At 37.9% G+C, this 19,678-nt stretch overlaps 1 protein-coding gene across 5 annotated transcripts in view; it reads right to left on the reverse strand.

Moving 5' to 3' along the window:
* Positions 1-19,678, reverse strand: part of LOC105935547 (thrombospondin type-1 domain-containing protein 7A) — a 229,492-nt gene that overhangs the window by 132,438 nt on the left and 77,376 nt on the right. For all 5 annotated transcript variants that reach the window (XM_036135332.1, XM_036135329.1, XM_036135330.1 and 2 more), the window contains exons 2-3: positions 9,108-9,942; positions 1,379-1,627 (exon numbers count right to left, since the gene is read on the reverse strand). In XM_036135332.1, the coding sequence (XP_035991225.1) occupies positions 1,379-1,627; positions 9,108-9,942 (1,084 nt within the window). The remainder of the gene's footprint in view (positions 1-1,378; positions 1,628-9,107; positions 9,943-19,678) is intronic.

Here is a 19,678-nt window from a genome sequence, read left to right on the forward strand (position 1 = left end):
TATCTTGGTGATATGTGAAAAGGGAGGTCAACAGGAAGTGTGCGCAGCCTGAGCCAACACTTTGATTTTTCTGGATTGTGTGTGAGCGTGACTAACATACTGAATGAATCCCTGCAGTATTTCATAGCAGACTCTTAATACCACAAATAAGGAAAAGGAGGCCATCGTAATAATTTACATTTACAGTCGAAACCGGATATTTACACAGCCTTAGCATGATTTTGTATGCATCGTACTCCTGTAGGCTCACCAAAATCGCACAACAACAGATTGGAAGAAAAGTCATGCACAGGGGGGGAGGCAAACCCATAACTCTACTGAAAAACATTTTACAAAGAAAAAACTATGTCTCACATTAATTAGAATTTCTTTTCCAGAAACAACACTACATGTCAAATACATATCACTTCACTGGATATTTCACTGATTTTCACTGATACCATAGTATCAGAGCGTGTTGAAGAGAGTGGTGGGCATATCCTGTACTTAGTTAAATTTTAGTTCTGATCTGTACTTCATTATTTAATAATATTCATCTGAACTGTTTCAGAATTTTTGTTTGTGCAACAACTTTACTGAGATTGTTAGGTAAATTGTAATGGTTTTATATTGTTTTTAGAAAAGTCTTTACAAAAAGTGATTGATAATACACTGCAATAAAGCATAGATTGTATAAGGAATTTTTTTTTATTTTTTTCAATTTTGAGTGTTTAATATACAAAGTTGTCAGACATCTACAAAGACCTTAATTATTTTTTACACCCAGGGAATGTGTGGACAACTCTTTATGAGGGACTATATATATATATATATATATATATATATATATATATATATATATATATATATATATATATATATATATATATATATATATATATATATATATATAAAACAAAAAATCTGCATAGATTCATCTAAGTCAATGTTTTAGAGAGGCCATCACAAAGCCCTTATGCCGGTCCTAATGGTAATTTGTGTTCAGAGCTTAAAAGGTGTGTGCAAGCAAGGCGAGTCACAAGGCTGACACTTAAACCACTTCCATCAGGAGGGACAACCCAAAACTTCAGTTACGTATTGGGAGAAGCTTGTGGAAAGAATCCCAAAATGTTTGACCCAAGTCATACAACTTAAAAAATAAGCATACAAAATTATTGCAATTTCAAAGTTATTTTAGCATTTAAGAATTATAAACAATTTAACTGATCAAAAATGGGAAACAATTTTATTTATTGCCAGTCAGTGAGAGAACTGAGGTCATGTTATTTAAAGGGTTCCAACTTTCGATGCCCCAGTGAAGGTGATGAAACCCACATCCCAACAGTCTGTAATACAGTATGTAACATCCCTCTCAGCTCCATAATCAAAGAGAGATTACCTGGCACAGGGAGGAACAGTACCACCCTGAGGTTCACAGGACTCTGTCTCCTCCAGTAAAGGGCACTCAATGCCCTCACCAACCGGGAACTGGATCACCTGTCTTCTCCGAGTGCGATTTCCTCTTAGAGACTCAGGATCCACACAAGTCTTGGAGCAGGAGCTCCAGTCGGTCCATTCGGTTACCTGGCAGTCTTTAGGGAGAACGCAGGACTGGATGGTCAGCGGCAGTTCCCGCGGTATGCACAAGCTGAGAAGAAATCAAGATAAAGAAGACAGAGGGAGGGTTAATCTGAGGAAATTTAAAATACGAGGTCTTTATTGTCATTGTTCAACAATATACAAAATTAGCATCTCTTGTCTTGTAGCAGCCACAATGTCAATTTAAGGTAGTGTATACCGAATTAACAAGATTGGTAAATAAATAAATACAAGTACAATGGTATGTTCAGTTTTTCTAGACATTCTTCAGGAGTAAAAATAGAACGGCCTCTCAAGGCAGAATTCCAACCTAAAAAGTCTGAGACCCCTGACGAGCACATAATTCAAATTTAATATGGCTGCCAAGCCTGCATAGCATTGTCAAACTTACAGGTCTAAAATGTTTATTTTCAGCTGCACATCGTTTAAATCAGTTGAGCACATGATACTTTACAAACTATCTGAACACGTTTATTTAGTGTTAAAAAAAGCCTCAAATGAGGTGAAGACATTAGGTCTGTACAGCATATGACAGCTAGCCTGGTCAGGCACCACAACAATTTAAAATCCGTCTGGCATTACAACTTCAAACTAGAACCCATCATTGACAAACCCTAACCAAATCAATCAAGAAAACTGTGATTTTAAATGCTAATGAATTAACAGTTGGCAATACTGTAACACTAAATGTTGGAATCCTTTGTAGCATAACACAATAATCAAAATTGAAGTACTCTGTTTGCATATAAAAATGTGTGATGACTGACAATAGTTTAGTCAAATATGTTCATGTCAATCTCCTGGTGAATCGCACCTATTCACTTATCTCTACTCCTATGTCGCCCCACACAGAGCTCTTTCACCGCGACTGGACCACTGAGATAATGAATTTAGCTCGTTGGAAAGAAACCGAAGATGTATTGCTGACCACAAATAGCACAAAGCCAAAATACGAAGTAATCATGTTGAACTAATGGAGATTTACATCAAGTTTTCATTCCAATGAGCCATTAATGGTGCTTCGTTTGCGTCGACAGCACTCCATTCCTCCAAATAAATGTAGCCGTTGTGGAGGACAAGTCGTGGTGCAGCAAACAATTTTTGGTGTGATTTTAAAATCCTCTCCTTTGTGCACCAGCCAGTTTCATCCTGGCTTACAAGACAAGTCCCTGCTCTCTGATGTGAAACCTCTGAAGATAAGTGTCTCCACTGAAAGCTGAAACCTTGGTCCACTAATAGTCAGTGACAGATTTTTGGAGAAAAAAAAAAATATACATCGTCTTTCTGAATTTAACGGCGCCATTAGCTGTTCTTATTAGCGTACATGGTGCGTAATGGTTGTTCAGATTAAGAATAAAACAGGAGTCGGCGTACTGATAAGCCAAGTGTTAAGACAACCACAACAGGCTGTGATGCATTGTTCTCCCACATCTTTTCATCATCTAACAACATTTAGTCGTAATGAGTAACCCGTCCTCCTTGTGTCCCTTCCCAATCATTAGAAATTTGTTCAAACCAAAGTCGGCTGCTTTCTGCGACTCATTCTGGAAGTCCTCTCCCTCGAGGCAATGCAGCTGACGAGCTATTAGTGCTAATTACAGCACTGCTTCATTTAGAAGCCTCTCATTTAGACGCTACCACCGCCCTTCACCTCCAGCGTCTCAGACTTTTTGTATAAATCAGGGAACATATGAGCAGTATTTCTTTTTTTATCTCACAGCTCCTGTGTCTTTGCAGATTAAAACACCTCTGCAGGCTTTGAAGTGGCACCGAGGCGACACTGTGAATAATCCCGGGTTTGTTTTTCCGCCAAGCGCACATGGTGTGCTGGCTCATTTCTGCTTTGGAGGAAAACAATGAGAAATTTAAACAACAGTGAATGTGTAGCACCGAGAGGCGATGGCTCGATTTCCCATTTCAGATGGAACTTGTTGTTTTAAAAAGCCCCTAATGCAGCCAGTGACCCATTTTCACTCCAATCTTTGAATCCTTTGAGCCTTCCTCGCTTGTTGTGTGCATGCATGGACATTTTGGTATATATCTCGAAGTTGTAGAAAGATGTCATTATTTCTTCATCTAAGTCACTCAAACAGAATGGGGACAAATTAGTTTTCTAGTTAAATAAGTAAACTGATGCAGAGAAAATGCTCATTTTAAGCCTTTAGGTTTTAAAGTCGTATCCACCAATGGCCAGCAGGTCATTGATGAGAATCCAGCTTGAAGACTTTATCTCTCTTGCAGAGGGCTGTTGAGAGAGCCTGAAAAATGCAATTCCACTTGTGTCAAGATTAGAGAAAATACATTTTCCTAACTTTAGACACTCAGAAATAAACAAAATCTGAATGTTGTGCATTATAGACAATGGTTTTTTATAAAATATCCCCTTCCAGAAAACAAAACCGATGAACGAGTAGGAAAAGCCAGAAAGTTAGTATTAAGAAAGCTGCCTGTGTGGAGCAAGTCAGGCACCATGGAGAAGAAAGTGTCCCAGTGACAGATGTTCATCAAACAAAATTGGAAATGAAGCAAGCAAGATGTTTGGGGGATGTCTGGCTAGGACACGACTGGATCTTCGCTTCTCTGGGAAGTTTGCTCCAGTTTCCACGAGCCGCAAAAACAACTATGAATATTTTAAAACAAGAAATAAACAAGTCAAGGATTAATATTAATGCTCCAAAGAGCTTGCAAGTTGTTTTCAAGGTTCCTTTAAAATTATCGATCCCAGCCGTTGGCGAGAGCCCCACATTGACAAAGCATTAACGGCTAGCTACTTCAGATAAGATTAAACTTTACAATACAAGATGTGTGAACTTTGGTTAAGATACATTTTTGGCTTGCAGCTGTTTTGAGTAGGAAAACCTTGATACAGCCAGAAACTGTGACGCTTGTAGGAAGCAGTATGACGTTCAACAGAGTACTGGAAAGGAAATGGAGACGGTGGAACTGAAACAGCTCATTGGAAGACAATACAACTATCCTACAGTTATTAAATAGCCAAACACTGGGTTACATACATACTGCTCATAAATTTAAAGGAACACTTTTAAATCAGAGAAAAATATCAAGTCAGTTAAATATCTGGAATATTGATTTGGTCAGTTAAGTCGTAAAGGGGGTTGTCAATCATTGCCGGCTGTTCTGGTGTTAATGAAGTTAACAACAGGTGCAGTAAAGGGGGCAACAATGAGTCGGCCCCAAAAAACAGGAACGGTTTTACATGCGGAAGCCACAAAAGCCCCCCTACTTTATGTACTGTTTTTTAGTAGTTTTGCATTTGGCCACATTGCATTTGGTAGTAAGAGCCGATATCTGGACCCTACAGAGGTGGGACAGGTAGTCCGACTCCATCAGGATGGCGCATTAATACGTGCCGTTGCCAGAAGGGTTGGTAAAGTTTACTAAGTATACTAAGGTTTGCCCCTTTGTGCAAAGAGAAACAGGATGAGCACTGCCAGGGTCATACAAAGTGAATTCCAGTGGGCCACTGGAGCGGATGCCTCTGACCAAACCATTAGAAAGGGACCTCATGAGGGTGACTCAATTTTTCAGGTTTCACTTTCTCTGTGACTTTGGATTAAGACCTCAGTGTGTTAATAATTTTTCATTTGGATCAAGTCATGTGATATTCTTTGTTTCCTAATACATAACCTATTCAGTGTCAGCAGGATTTCTTTCCCAGTTGAAATCAGAAGTGTATTCAAGGTGTTCCTTAAATTCACCCCCCACACACACAGCATATCTCTTGTTCCGCTGCCTCACAAAATGGATTATAAATTGGCCGAGAGTTTGCACCGTTTCATCTACAGAACATGACTATGAGTTTAAAGATGTAATTTCTTTTACCTTGAAGCAAATAATACCAAGGACCAAAATAACAGAAGGTTTCAATGTGGACACCTGTTCACCTCAGCTAAAGTCAGTACTTTGTAGAGACACCTTTGGGCCAATTAGAGCTGCAAGTGGCTTTGGATAAGTTCCATGAGGTCCCCACATCTCGGCACTGGGGTGAAACCTTTTGCAAGACATTAGAATATTTGTCCTAACAGAACAAATGTGGGGGTACAACTCAAACTAAAAATCTATTTCACCCTTCAAATATAAAGCTGATTCAGTTTGTTTATATAGAGCCAATTCACATCACATGCAATCTCAAGACAACTGGAAACCCAGCAGATTGCTTTGAGTGACTCTTTATTGCCAATTTCTTAATGCATTTTAAGGACAATGCAAAATGCACCCATTGTTAATGTCCTAATCTGCTTCCATTGCATCACGCAATTAGTGGTCGTCATTAACAATTATATACATAAAGCAGGCCTCCAATAATGAGATTTGTCTTAATGAGATTATGTGCAAAAAATTAAGAAAAATAAAGTTATTTTACAAAGAAGTGAAGGGGACTAAATACTAATGCAAGCCATACTTATGTTTTCATCCGTAAATAATGTGGAAATGCAAATATACTTTTCCTTCCACTTCAATTATGTAGTCGCAGTTTTTAACTAACTCATAAGAAAACCAACACGGCCCATTGAGGTTTGGGGTTGTACCATCAAAAAGTATCCCAGGTCTTTAATTTTTAAATCAGAGCAGTTTAAGTCAACTCAGACAATTTTTGCTTTTTTCACTACCTGAGCTGTATGGATCCCTCCCTAAAAACAATACTTGCATGTTACAAATTGTACAACAAACTAGAAAGCTTGCCAGGATCAATTTACCAACAATTCAGCAAAAAACACAAACATCCATCAAGTAAAAAGCCAGGAGTCACCTCTATGCAGCTAATCCTCGATGTTTTGGTCTGATATAAACAACCTCAGATGCTTTTGAGAGTTCCTTCAGATTTAGATTTAAGGTAAGTCACAAACACGTAATTTTGCCACAATGTATGAACAGTTAAAATGTTCTGCAAAAGTTTATGTAGAGATAATATCTCAACATCTTTGTCTGCCATACCATATGTGACTGATTTGACAAAGACGCACAAATACAAGTTTTCTTCAGCAATGTTTGATTTTGGTCTGCAAAGTTCATAGTGACAGAACTTCCTGTCAGACATTGTGCTCTCAGACATTGTTAGATGGGAAGAGTGTGCAGCAAGTGAATGGAAACTGACAGCCATTAATCTTCCTTATTTTCAGTTTGACAATGTGTCTTTGTAGCTCTCAGTCAAAATAATGACAGGTCAAACAGGTTAGCTCTGGCATGAAGCAACGCCAATTTAAAACATGTATTTTGGATAACAGTTCATCACTTAAAGCATTTTGAAGAGCTGCAATTTTTTACTTTCCTAGAATTACTCAATTGTCTCCCTACTCTTGCGTCTATAGACTTTCTTACCATCTGCAATCATTTGACCTTCCCGTAAATCACCAAGTGGCAACATGTTTTAGTAGAAGAATGAATAAAACACAGATGACAGCAAGTCTTTAGATAGTATTTCAAAACAGATAGTTTATCTTTTCAAACTACACTTTTTAGACTCCAAGAAAACTTTGCAGGCGCTTTAAAACATAGATGCAACTTAATGGATGATGACATCTCTAAGACAGCAGAGCACCTCTGTTAAAATAAATAATTGGTATAACAACTACTGCTGCAAGAGGAATGTGAAAAGCATGTGTGGGCTCCTATTCATAACAAATCATCCCTGAATATCTTCCATGCAAGCAAAAAGGTAAGCTATGTAAAAGCAGTAGGGCTAGGAGAACATAATCCTCAACCCAGAACAAACATCTCTCATCTTTAGGTAACAACTGAAAACTTGGCTTCAAGCAAAAGCTGATGAACGAGGACGCAACACAGTCATTGTTTAAAACTATTAAAAACAGTTTAGAAGTTGTTGTTCGACAATGGGCAATGTGAATAACACACACATACATATATATATACATATACACATACATACATACATATAATAGTTACATAATTATACATACCATTAACATATATATATATAGACATATATTATATATATACATAACATATATAATATACACATACATACACACATACATACATATACATACATACATATATATATATATATATATATATACAGATATATAACATATAATATATTATATATATACAATATATATAATATATATATGACATACATACATATATAAATAGATATATATACATATATATACATATATATATTATATATACATATATATATATATATATATATATACCATCTATATATATAAACACATACTATATAATATCTCCATATATATATAGTATATATATCTATATATATATATATATAGTGATATACATCTATATCATATATATATATATATATCCTCGTCTATCTCTCTCTCCTCATCGCTCTCTCTCTCTCTTCTTCTATTATAATATATATATATATATCCATTGTTAAGCTGGGCAAACTTAATAATGGAGTGAATCCTAGATGTCAGAGATACAGTTTTTTAGGTAAGAAAAAGCTTTTTTAAAAAACAAAAAACAAAACAGCCAGCTTTACTGTTTGCATTACTGTCATTAAAAAAAAAAAAATACGTCGGCTTATGTCTCTGCATGTTGCTGGTAATTAGATGCGGCATTGAATCTTTTTTTTCACTCAGTGTTCAAGCCAGATAAAGCAGAGCGCATTCAACTCCAGTCTGACCATATTTTTTTATTTTAACTTCTCCAAACGCATCACATGTGGGATTAGCTTCAAGTGGCTAAAGGGAAAAATATGTCATAAAACTGTAAACAGACTTTTAAAGTTTGAGTGGAGTGACAGACGATGTCCTTGAAATGATGCTTTTATGGTGACATTTCTATAGGAGCCTCAAACCCTCACAAGTAAAACGTCAGGCCACATCCTCATGCTTCAGAAACTTTAAGCTGGATCCCCTGCTACATTTTCCCTTTGCAGGTTTTGCACACATTTCCCAATTCTAGTCATGGCAATAAACAAGTATTGTAAGTTTCAAGCCCAAACTGAACCAAGTAGGAAAAGCTGTAAAAATGATCCTAGAAATAAAACAAGGCTTTTAGATCCCTAAAACAAACCCTCACACTCAGCCTTATTTTAGATTTATGATTGCGTTTTAAACTTTTATGACTTAGCTACAAGTTCTCTGTCATTCTGAGTGATGCTTGATTTTTTAATGAAATAGCAATTCCAAGCTGCAAGCGGGGAAAAACCCCACCCAATGTCTTTTTTGTGAAAAGAATCAAAGTCATGGCTGAGATTGATCTCATGTCACAGAGGGAGCCCTTTTTTTTTTTTTCCACTTCCTTCCGCAGAACTCCACATCAAATAGACTTTAATGGTAGTTGTTCCTCATTGTTCTGACAGCATGGCACTGACAAAGACCCAGACGACAAACATCCTCCTGAATGTGTCACCTCCTGACAGGGAGGAACACATTTCAGGAGGACAAATCTGACATGTTTGGCTGTCATGAGCCACAGACATGGAGGTAAATGACCAACCGTATAAAAACATTTGCTCGAAAAAAGTACGGAGATAAAAGAAATACAGAATTAAAAGTAAAAACACTTACTTGCGTCCCACTGTGCTTCCATTCCTGTGTATGCAGGTCACTTCCCGGGTCTGGTGGCCGACCTGAATGTCCCAGAATGGACTCTCTTGCCGGTTCAAGCGGTTCCTGGTCCTCTTCTTCTGAATCAGCTCCCTGGTTTCAGGATCTTTTACCCCTCCTCGCTCTCTGAGCCCTTGGCCTTTGCCTTTCCTGCGTTTTGCTTGCCGTGCAGTCCGGGTCGGTGGCAGGGCGCAGGGGCTCCACGGTCCCACCCTGAGGCTGTACAGGCCCTCGGGACCAACGCAAGGTCCTGGTTTACAGGACTGGAATTCAGTGAGATTAGGACAACCCGCTCCTCCAAAAAGCGGAGGAACCAGGACGCTGCGCACTCTGTTCCTGAGGCCTGTTCCGCACGTTTTGGAGCAGGAGGTCCATGGCGAATACTCTGATACAACACAATCCTGAGGGCAAGGGATCAAACAAGCCTGCTCCAGGCGCGGCTTGGGCTCAAAGTACTCGCAGATGGCATCCTCTGCTGGAGACCCATCTGTCTTAAGCATGCAGCCCACCTCCCGGGTCTGAATGCCCTCTTCGCCTCCACTGCATGTGAACTGCCGTGGGGCTCCAAAGGTCCTTGCCGACACTGGCACACACTCGTTCCAGGCGCCCAGCTTCCAGTCATACAGGTCCTTGTGCCAGTCGCACACACGGAAGCAGTTCCTCTGGTTGGAGGGACGCTGACCCTGGTCACAGTTGGTGTGAAGAGTCGTCCAGCCGTCCACGTGAGCGCACCAGACTGCACGGCTCTGGCTGCCTCCTGGACCACAGTCGCTGCCCATGCATCTCCCCCACGGACCTGGGGAACAGACGAACAGCATAAGTCACAGTGAGGCAGAAGGAAGCAATACAAGTCTGTGTTTTAGTTGTGATTTGAACCACAACATAAAAAAAAGAAATCATAGTCCCTGCATGAAACCTTCAGATAAAACTAGTTTAACAATTATTTCTCACATTAGGGTGTGTGGATGATGGTGGTGGTGGGGGTGGCACTTAATTATTAAGAAGGAGAACTATAAATCTGATGGACTCATTTAAAAGTATAATGAGCCATAAATTCACAGTCTGGTCATAGATTTATTTGCCCTTTAATTTTTCTCACATCTTTTCACATTTTGTCACATCGCAGCCTAAAATCTCATAATATTCCTGTTTAGTTTGATGTGAAAGACCAACTTGAAGCAGTTGTTAACTGGAAGGAAAACCATAATCGGTTTTATATTTTTATTTGCAAAGAAGAACCTGAAAAGCGTGATGAACATCTTAATCTCACTTGGCAAATCTGTGCTTTATGGAAAAAAAGCCACAGAAATCTCTTGTTGTTTCCCAGAAGCCATGCTAAAGGCACATCAAACGCATGGTTCTCTGGTCAGATTAGATTAAAACTGAATTTTTTGACCTACACACAAAATCCATTGTGTGGAGCAAAATTTAACAAACACATCTAATACGTAAAATCGTGGTTGCAGCGTCTTGCTGAGTGGATGTTTTTATTTTTTTAGTAGGGATGGAAGAGGTTCACTTGTCAACCCTAGACACACAGCCAGAGTCACAAGACAACAGTTTAAACCAGAAGTCTCAAAGTCTGGTACCTGATGTGCTTTAACACATGAATCAAATAATTAGCTCATTAGCAGGATGCTGTAGAAGCTGACTGCATGGTGAAAAGGTAACTTAGCCGTTTGATTGAGTGCTTTGGAACCGCAGCACTTCATACACTTGCTGCTCAAGATCAAATTGCTACACAGAATACAACAAAATGATAAATGGCATAGAGGTAAAATGGAGATACAAAATATGTTAAAGCCGCATAAGTATGCAATGAAACTAAAATCTGAATTTTAATAATGTGGCATAGTGATGGTCCACATTTTAGGAGTTGCCACAGGAAAAGCCGGTTTAAGGCCCACTGAGGAGCGGGGTTAGGCTTCTCGTCCAAATGAGGGAGGGGTCGGTGCATAATGGTCAAACAGCTTAGGGACGCAAGAAGGGGCAAGGCCATGGAGATCTTAATACCAAATAATTTGAAGAGTCCTAAAATATATTTGAAGTCAGTGGATCTTTTTTTCATTTATTTTTGTCCATTACTGAAAACATCTGTGGTTGTAACATTATGTAATTCAATTGTTTTGCAAGGCACTCTGGATTATAAGGACAGAAATGGCAAATTGTTCATTTAGTAAGTTAAGCTCAGTGTAATTTGTTTAGTGTTTTAGTGGTTTTAGTGAATCATTTCATAGTTTTGTTGATTTGATGTACTGTTTTGTAAAGTGTCTGAGTATTTAGAAAAGCACTTTTAAATATAATGTAGTAGTAGTAGTAGTTAAAAACAGCAGCAGTGTTTCTCAGGTATACCTTTAAGTTTAAGACATTTGTCACTCAAAGAAAAACAATAAATTCAGTTATAATGGATGACTGCAAATAAACAGACCTCTTCAGAGAGATCCTTAAGAATAAATTGGGGTAAAAATTTAAAGGAAAGTTAAGCTGTAGTTACAAAATACATTGACACACAGACAGTTAACCTTTGATTATTTTGTGAATGATAAACACCAACAGCTTTTTTATTGGAAGAGTGCAATAGTGAAGAATATATGTGATCAAAGAGAGGCAACTAAAAACTAAAGAGCTGTGAATTATCTGTGTTTAAAAAAAAAAAAACTGTTGGCAACCAGTAGACAGTGCATTAAGCATTTAACACCTATTTCTCAATGCAAACATCTCTGGTACAGGCAGACAAACTTTGAACACTGTTAGGTCCCCAGTCGTTTAAAAAATGTATTTCAGAAGAATACTTACCAAGCGCAAAGATGATGTATAAAACAGGACATGTTGGCAAATTTGTATTAACTTACTTGTTTAATGAGATTTCAACTATCGTAACTGTTGTGGCAAACAAAAAATAGCCTCTAAAGTTCACTTTCATGTCTAAAGGCAATCTTTTTGTACCAGTGTAAAGGTAAGAAATAAAATAATATTTCTCCATTGGAACCACTATTGCAAATGGCACTGATTGTTTGTGATTACACAAAGAATATTTTTTTTTGCCTTATCTAAAAATTAGTTCTAAAACAGTAAAAAACACTATGACAGTCCTTTTGAAAGCCTAGGAGACCCATCAGATCGCATTTCTCAACACCCTTACTATAACTGCAGCAAATTTGGACCGAATCTTTTCAAGCATATTTGATACACAATGGTTACAGTGGCCAGTGTGCCAGGCGTAGCTGTCATTTTGGCACAATTTTGCCAAACCTGTGCCAAAGGCGTTCTGGTAATATAAAAGTGCTGATTTCCATTCTAGGACTTCTTCTCCATCTGACCGAGTCTTTGGTCACAATATTTACGCTGTATTTAATGAACTGGAGCAGTATGCAAAGGGAACTGTGCATAAAGCATGGAGGTTAGAAAAGTCACTTTTAGAACCTCTGTTATGGAAATTGCGTCACCTGACAACATCGGAAACAGACGTGTGATAGGTTGCTGGAAAGGTGTTACTCACATTAGAGTCACCCCTTTCCAGCAACCTATCCTTGGAACCTCCAATACCAGCCATGCCAGCCATGCGAGGTGGAGCAAGAACATATCTTTGTCCTGAAGTATTTCTCCAGAAAAGTCCGCCATGTTTGATGGACCTCTGCTGTAAACCCAACAGTATTTGTAGAAAAAAAAAAAAAATCGGTTTAAGCGACCTGTTTTAGAAACGTTAATGCCTCCTTTTTTTTTTGGGAAGAAATTATGTGTTTGACTATTTTTACAGAAGGCCCGGTGTCAGGCTACTCAAGCTTAAGCTAAAACCCTTTTACAAACTCCCACAATGGGAGACAGGCACAGCACTGAGGCTGATTTATGGTTAAAGGCAACACAGAAAAAACAAGCAACTCCAAATATAATTTCAAGCATGTCTAAATTTCATTAGGAAAACTGCTCTGATCTATGACAAATGAATACAAAATGTTTAAGTGTGTTCTTGAATGTTTTAATCTAAAATTAACCAGACTGTGATCCAAACACATTAAAGGGGAAAGAAATAACATTAATTAACACAGTTTTAATTGCACTCCTGACTGTGTCATCCAAAGGATATTAACACCACAACAGGAGAAACCTCTAATTAAATAGAAAGCTTCACATTTCAACTAGCAAACTGTTTATGTTAGTATAGGGCAAATCAAAATGCTTCTGGTTATAATAGATCACAGCCACAATAGGTAAGCTGTGGTGCGAGTTGACATGTCTCGGTAGTGGTGCTCTGTGACCATGAGCTTTAAATCAGAGGAACATGAGAGGTTGGATATCTGAGAAGTGAATACAAGGATTAAAAAACATTATTGCTGATACAGTTGCTCTCAACCTTAACCTTAACAGCTCACCAAACAGCTCTGTAACTACATGGTGGTCAAACAGGGGAGGTGCAAGTAATCAGTCCATACAATTTTTTCAGATGCAAGTTTATACAACTTACGTTTATCTTAAGTTGTTTTGCAACCTTAACTCTTAAAGCCACTGGTAACATAGGAACCTTTGTACCAGTTTGCATAGTAATAAACTGAACTTGCCTGTGCAGTACTACAACTAGAAACAAATTTGAGATACACTTGCATTTAAGTGAACTGGAATCTGGCTTTTTGATTGGATGATTTTATTATGTATTCCTAGATATAAATTGCATCTGTTTATGTTAAATGTCTTAAGATAACATTTGTTGTAAATTGAAGCTTTAGACATAACCTCACTTGAACTAATTAGGCTATCACCAACTTCACAGTGCCGCTTTTTAATGGGATTTGTAAAGCATTGTTATCAGGAAAAGCTAAAAACTACAACAATTACATCTTCAAATTCTCTGCTTTGTGGGGGCACAGGCTAAAATACCAAACACAAGCAACGTTGCTGTCTTCACTACATTTAGCAACGTCTAGCTGTTGACATTGTTCTAACTTCTTGCAGAAGCTAGCTGTGCTACAGTGCAAAAAGTAGCAAGTTTCAGCTTTTATTTTTAGTTGACTTTTTCTACAACAGTACCACTACTAACATTTTATATGACATTCTTTGCTGCTGGTTGAGGAAAGACACTGCCAGCAGCTGTGTTTCCATCAACGTTTTTTTAAGCACGTTTGAAGTATTGCATTAGAAAAGGTTGATGAAAACAGCAAAATTCAAAACTTCCTTAATTTCTTACAAAGGTTTTTACGCTCACTTGAGTTGGTTGTTGGATTTTGCGAACAAGAGTTAATGCACAAAACGGGAAATTGAAACACCTTTGCCGAATAAGTTCTGCTGCAGCGAACATTCAGTGTTTCCGCTGTCGACGTCTTGACGGATATTCCCATAACACGTCATGCATTCATTTCTCAATGTCTTTAGACTGCATGTAACATCGCCAATACTAGCTGACTTGATAGAACCATTAAAACTTGCCCGATAGTAACACACTCCTGAAAACCTCTCCTTTTTTCAGATGTTTGGTGCATGCTAGCTTCCTATTTATTCCAGCCATCTGTAACATATTATTATTAGCCGAAATTATGCTGCGCATAGCCTGGTTATTTCGCTCCACACCAGTCGACGGATACATGCCTAATTGAGAAATAATTTTTTGCAGCATTCTAAAAGTTTGCTTCCAATTTGCTTCAAAGTGTGATGGATGCATGGCTAGTTACTGAGAACGAATTCTGAGGGTCATTGCTGATGTCTTTCCATCTTGGCATTGTATGAATACACCTCTATGTTGCCAATGCATCGAGGTTTGTATTCCTCTCCCACCATATTTCTTAAGAAAAAGGATTGCTACAAAGTCAGGGTTTCATGCATGGGTCAATGCTTACATTTTACCAGATGGCATTATAGTTTGAAATAGATAGCATAGTGATATAAACAGGGTCGGGCTGAAATGCATACACTTGAATTGAATCTGATCTTGTATTAGTCTTTTAAAGGTCCTTCATATGGCATCTGTTGTGTATTTGTGCTATATAACTAAATTGGATTGCAAATTCAATTTGCATTGGATAGGTAACTTTATGTTGAGTTATTCCAGGAGATTTTGTTAGTAACATCGCTGTTGGTAATTTATTATATTTCCAAAAGGAATGCGTTTTGAAATAAAAACGCTAGGCTGGGAAATTCTGACTTCACAATCTGAGCAAATAAAATCACAAATCTTATGTTGATTCCTAATACTTTGTATTTTAGTTCAAAAAAACTATAAGGTTCCTAAAACAAAACACATAGCAGTCAGATCTAATCAGTGTCAGAAATAAGGTATCTCTTCCGTGACGAGGCTGACACACCACATTGCTCTACTGGCTCAGGAATCAAACCTGTTGTCAGTAAAGAATGTCAAACCCTCTAAGATGACCAGTCTTCACTGAGCTACAATGGTGACAGTCCTAATCTAGTGGTACATCCTGCCTTTTCATACATGGTACAAGACTCAGTGAGCAGTATGTCACAAGGTATGCCACAGACACCCTGATACATTGGATCTTTGCATGTTCTGCTACACATCATGAAACAGAACCCACTGTTTTCTCCTATGTATAAATTAATGTGAAGCCTCAGTAGCCTAAAGGAAGCTTTTTAATATTGTAGGAAGCTTGACAGCACCATTTGAATTTCTGAAAACAACCCGTTTCACTTCCATTTATCAAGTTTGGCAGTCAGCATTCAGGATGATAAATTAATGCCACCCTGCTGTAGATTAAGCAACACTGAATGAAAAAAACAACAACTTTGTGTTCAAATCAGTTTCCATATGCAAATTGAAATTGGCTGTTGATTTGGTGTTTTTACTTCTATTATTGCACAGGGGATTTGCAAATGAAATTCCCTTATGGAAGTGCTTATCTGCTCATATCCTTAGATGTTCTTATCTAATTTACTTGCACTACGTTTCTTCAGTCTTTTTGAAGGTCAAAGTATAACTACCGGATTGAAAATCAAAGGAAAATGTCAAGAACAGACTTTGGAAGAAACTTCAGACAGCATATTGACTGAGACCATCGTACAAGATTACATCAAAAACTTGCTCCCAGGAAGAAAATTAAAAAGAAGTGATTGGTGGTGAATTTTGCACAGTATTCAACTGTAATTTCCATCTTACTGTGAACCAGTAGCATTGCCAGAAATAGTTTTTTTGCCAAATGAAAAATGGGTGGCACAAATAATTATTATTTATTTGTAAGATGCACATTTGTAAGTTTACTATGGAGAAGATACAAAGTGCTTTGCACTACATTCACTCATTCACACACTGACCCCAGCTGCCCTGGGGGGACAGACTGACAACAGTGAGGCTGCCACACAATCAGTGCCACCAGGTGGGTGAAGTGGGACACAACGACAGGCTGTTGGAGCGGGTGTTTGAACCAGCAACCCACCGGTTAAAGGACGAACGTCATAGCTCCTGCACCACTGTCACAGTGAAGGATCAAATGGAGCTCTGTGAGATGTTCTAAGCTGGATTAAAAGTTAAAGGACTAATGTCTCAGCAGAACCAGGAAAAACTAATCGATGCATCAGCTACCATAACTATGCAGACGACACACAGCTTTACATCACCATGTCACCAGGGGACTATGAACCAGTTCAAGCATTGAGGAAATGTTTAGAAGAAATCAATGCCTTGATGTGCCAACCTTTTCTTCAATTGAATAAAAACAAAACTGAAGTAATAATCTTTGGACCAATAGAGGAGAGATCAGAAGTTAGCACATGGCTTCAGTCGCTTCAAATAGAAACCACTGATCAGGCCCGAAATCTGGGTGTAGTGATGGACTCAGACCTGAACCTCCAAAAGCATCTAAAGACAATTACAAGGTCGGCTTTCTATCACCTGAAGAACATTTCCAGGATTAAAGGACTGATGTCTCAGAAGGATCTGGAAAAACTAATCCATGCGTTTATTTTTAGTCGAATAGATTACTGCAACAGTGTTTTCACAGGTCTGCCTAAAAAGTGGATCAGACAGCTGCAGCTGGTCCAGAACGCTGCTGCCCACGTCCTCACTAAGACTAAAAAGTAGAGCACATCACCCCAGTTCTAAAGTCCTTACACTGGCTCCCTGTATCTCAGAGAATAGACTTTAAAATACTTCTGTTAGTCTATAAATCCCTAAATGGTTAGCACCTAAATACATCACAGACTTGTTATCGGTGTATCAACCATCCAGACCACTAAGGTCTTCTGGCTCCAGCCTACTCTGCATACCTAGAACCAGAACCAAACATGGAGAAGCAGCATTTAGTTCCTATGCTCCACTTATCTGGAACAAACTTCCAGAAAACTGTACAAGTGCGGAAAGTCTGAGTTCTTTTAAATCAAGATTAAAAACACATTTGTTTAGGATTGCTTTTGACTGTTCTAGTTAAACTGTTTTACTGAAACATCACTAGTTCAACTTTTTAGTCCAACTGTTTTTAATGTTCTATTTTGTTTCTACATTTTATTCGTACTTGCTTTTATTCTGTTTTATTTTCCTATATTTTAATCATGTAAAACACTTTGCATTGTCTCTGTACTTAATTGTGCTATACGAATAAATTTGCCTTGCCTTGCCATTTATCTTTAGTTAAAGTGATTACTGCAACGTTATTCTTAGAGGTTTGCCTAAAAAGTCAGACAGCTGCAGCTGATCCAGAACGCTGCTGCCTGCGTCCTCACATCACCCGAGTTCTAAAGTCCTTCCACTGGCTCCCTGTATCTCAGAGAATAGACTTTAAAATACTCCTGTTAGTCTATAAATCCTTAAATGGCTTAGCACCTAAATACATCACAGACTTGTTATCAGTGCATCAACCCTCCAGACCACTCAGGTCTTCTGGCTCCAGCCTACTCTGCAGAACCAGAAGCAGACATGGAGAAGCAGCATTTAGTTCCTATGCTCCACTTATCTGGAACAAACACCCACAAGACTGTAGATGTCCAAAAAACCCAAGTACTATTAAATCAATGTTAAAACCCCATTTGTTTAGAATTGCCTTTAAATGTGCTAGTTTTCTCTACCTACATTTAAACTGCCACTGAGGTGTACTTTCTCAGCTTTATTTTCTTAGGTGTTATTCATGTAAAACACTTTGGATTGTCCTGTTACTGAAATGTGCTATACAAATAAATTTGCCTGGCCTTTGAGCAAATATATGTAAGCTTAATATACTGGCCTTTTGTAATTGGCTAATATTGCTTCTCTCGTTCTCTTTCTCCCTACAGTGAATAACAGAAGATTTGCAGCATCCGAAACTCAAATATTCAATAGTATTCTGCTAGCCTTTTTGATATTTGTTGCATTTTCTATGTATATCCAGATTTATTATTACTTTAATTGACCTTTTGATTTTATTGCTGTCATTATTTTGTCAGTTTTGGGGGTCTAAAGTTCAGTAGGGGGCAGTATTCTCTGGTTCACTTCGATGCCCATTTAGTGCTGTGTTTAACTTGTAGGAAAAATCTTTTCATGACCTGATAATAATAAAAACGTTATCTGAACTGGAGAGGCATATTGAAATAAATAATTTACAAAGTGGCCATTGTCCTGTTGTCCCACAAACATCTTCAACCTAAAGTCAGATTCACAGGTCCAATCCCTGGTTAGCTTATATTAATTTTGGTCCCAACATAGACATTAAGGCACCTGAATAAGGGCTTTAAAAATATTTGATCTTCAAACATGAGCTTTAAAAATATTTGATCTTCAAACATGAGCATTTGATCAATAGTAAAACTAATTTACACATATGTTGGGAGAAAGAAAGATACATGTTTTAAGAGAAACTGATAACTTTTAGGTTTCAAAAAGCCTAAATTTAGACTAAAATTCTCAAAAATTTGTGGAAGAGGTTAACTTACATTAGCCAAGTGAGAGATAGCAATAACATAATATTCTAGTTTAAAATACCTAAATCATGGTTCCACCAGAGAGGATTTTAATTTCTCTCAGTACCATCATATGTCTCCTGACTTTATACACACTATATTGGCAACCATTCAGACAAGGTGACATGATGAAATGTCAATAAAAACCTTTTGGTGTTCTAATAAAGACGAGACTTTGCAACCATAGTGACAGAATTTGAAACTTTTCTCATCAAACTAGAACTAATGCATTGCCTCAAACGTCTTGTGCATGCTCAAAATCCTGGGAGAAATTTCAACATTTAACACAGCGTAAACTTTAAAAGGACATTGAGTGTTAGAAAATAATGCAATCAAAAAACAATAAATCACCAAAAATATATATTAAAAATGGTATTAACAGTAGGAAAAAGGACAGGCTGGTAATGAACAAACCAAATGAATCAAGCCTGCAATGGTGGAAGGACACAAACAAGAATCAGGTGGAAGCAATCAAGACCACTCTGCATACAGGAAATCCAACTGGGGAGCACTCAAGCAAAGTAGCTTAGAAACTCGTGCAGAAATCTTGTTTCATTATTTATATATCAAACAATGTAGCAGGAGATGAAAGAAAGCACAGAGGTCAAGAGCGATGATGTCCCTCACTCCAACAGCAGTATGTTCTGACTCAGTAAAAGATG

The sequence above is a fragment of the Fundulus heteroclitus genome, chromosome 3, assembly GCF_011125445.2.
Source record: "Fundulus heteroclitus isolate FHET01 chromosome 3, MU-UCD_Fhet_4.1, whole genome shotgun sequence".
Taxonomy (NCBI): Eukaryota; Metazoa; Chordata; class Actinopteri; order Cyprinodontiformes; family Fundulidae; genus Fundulus; species Fundulus heteroclitus.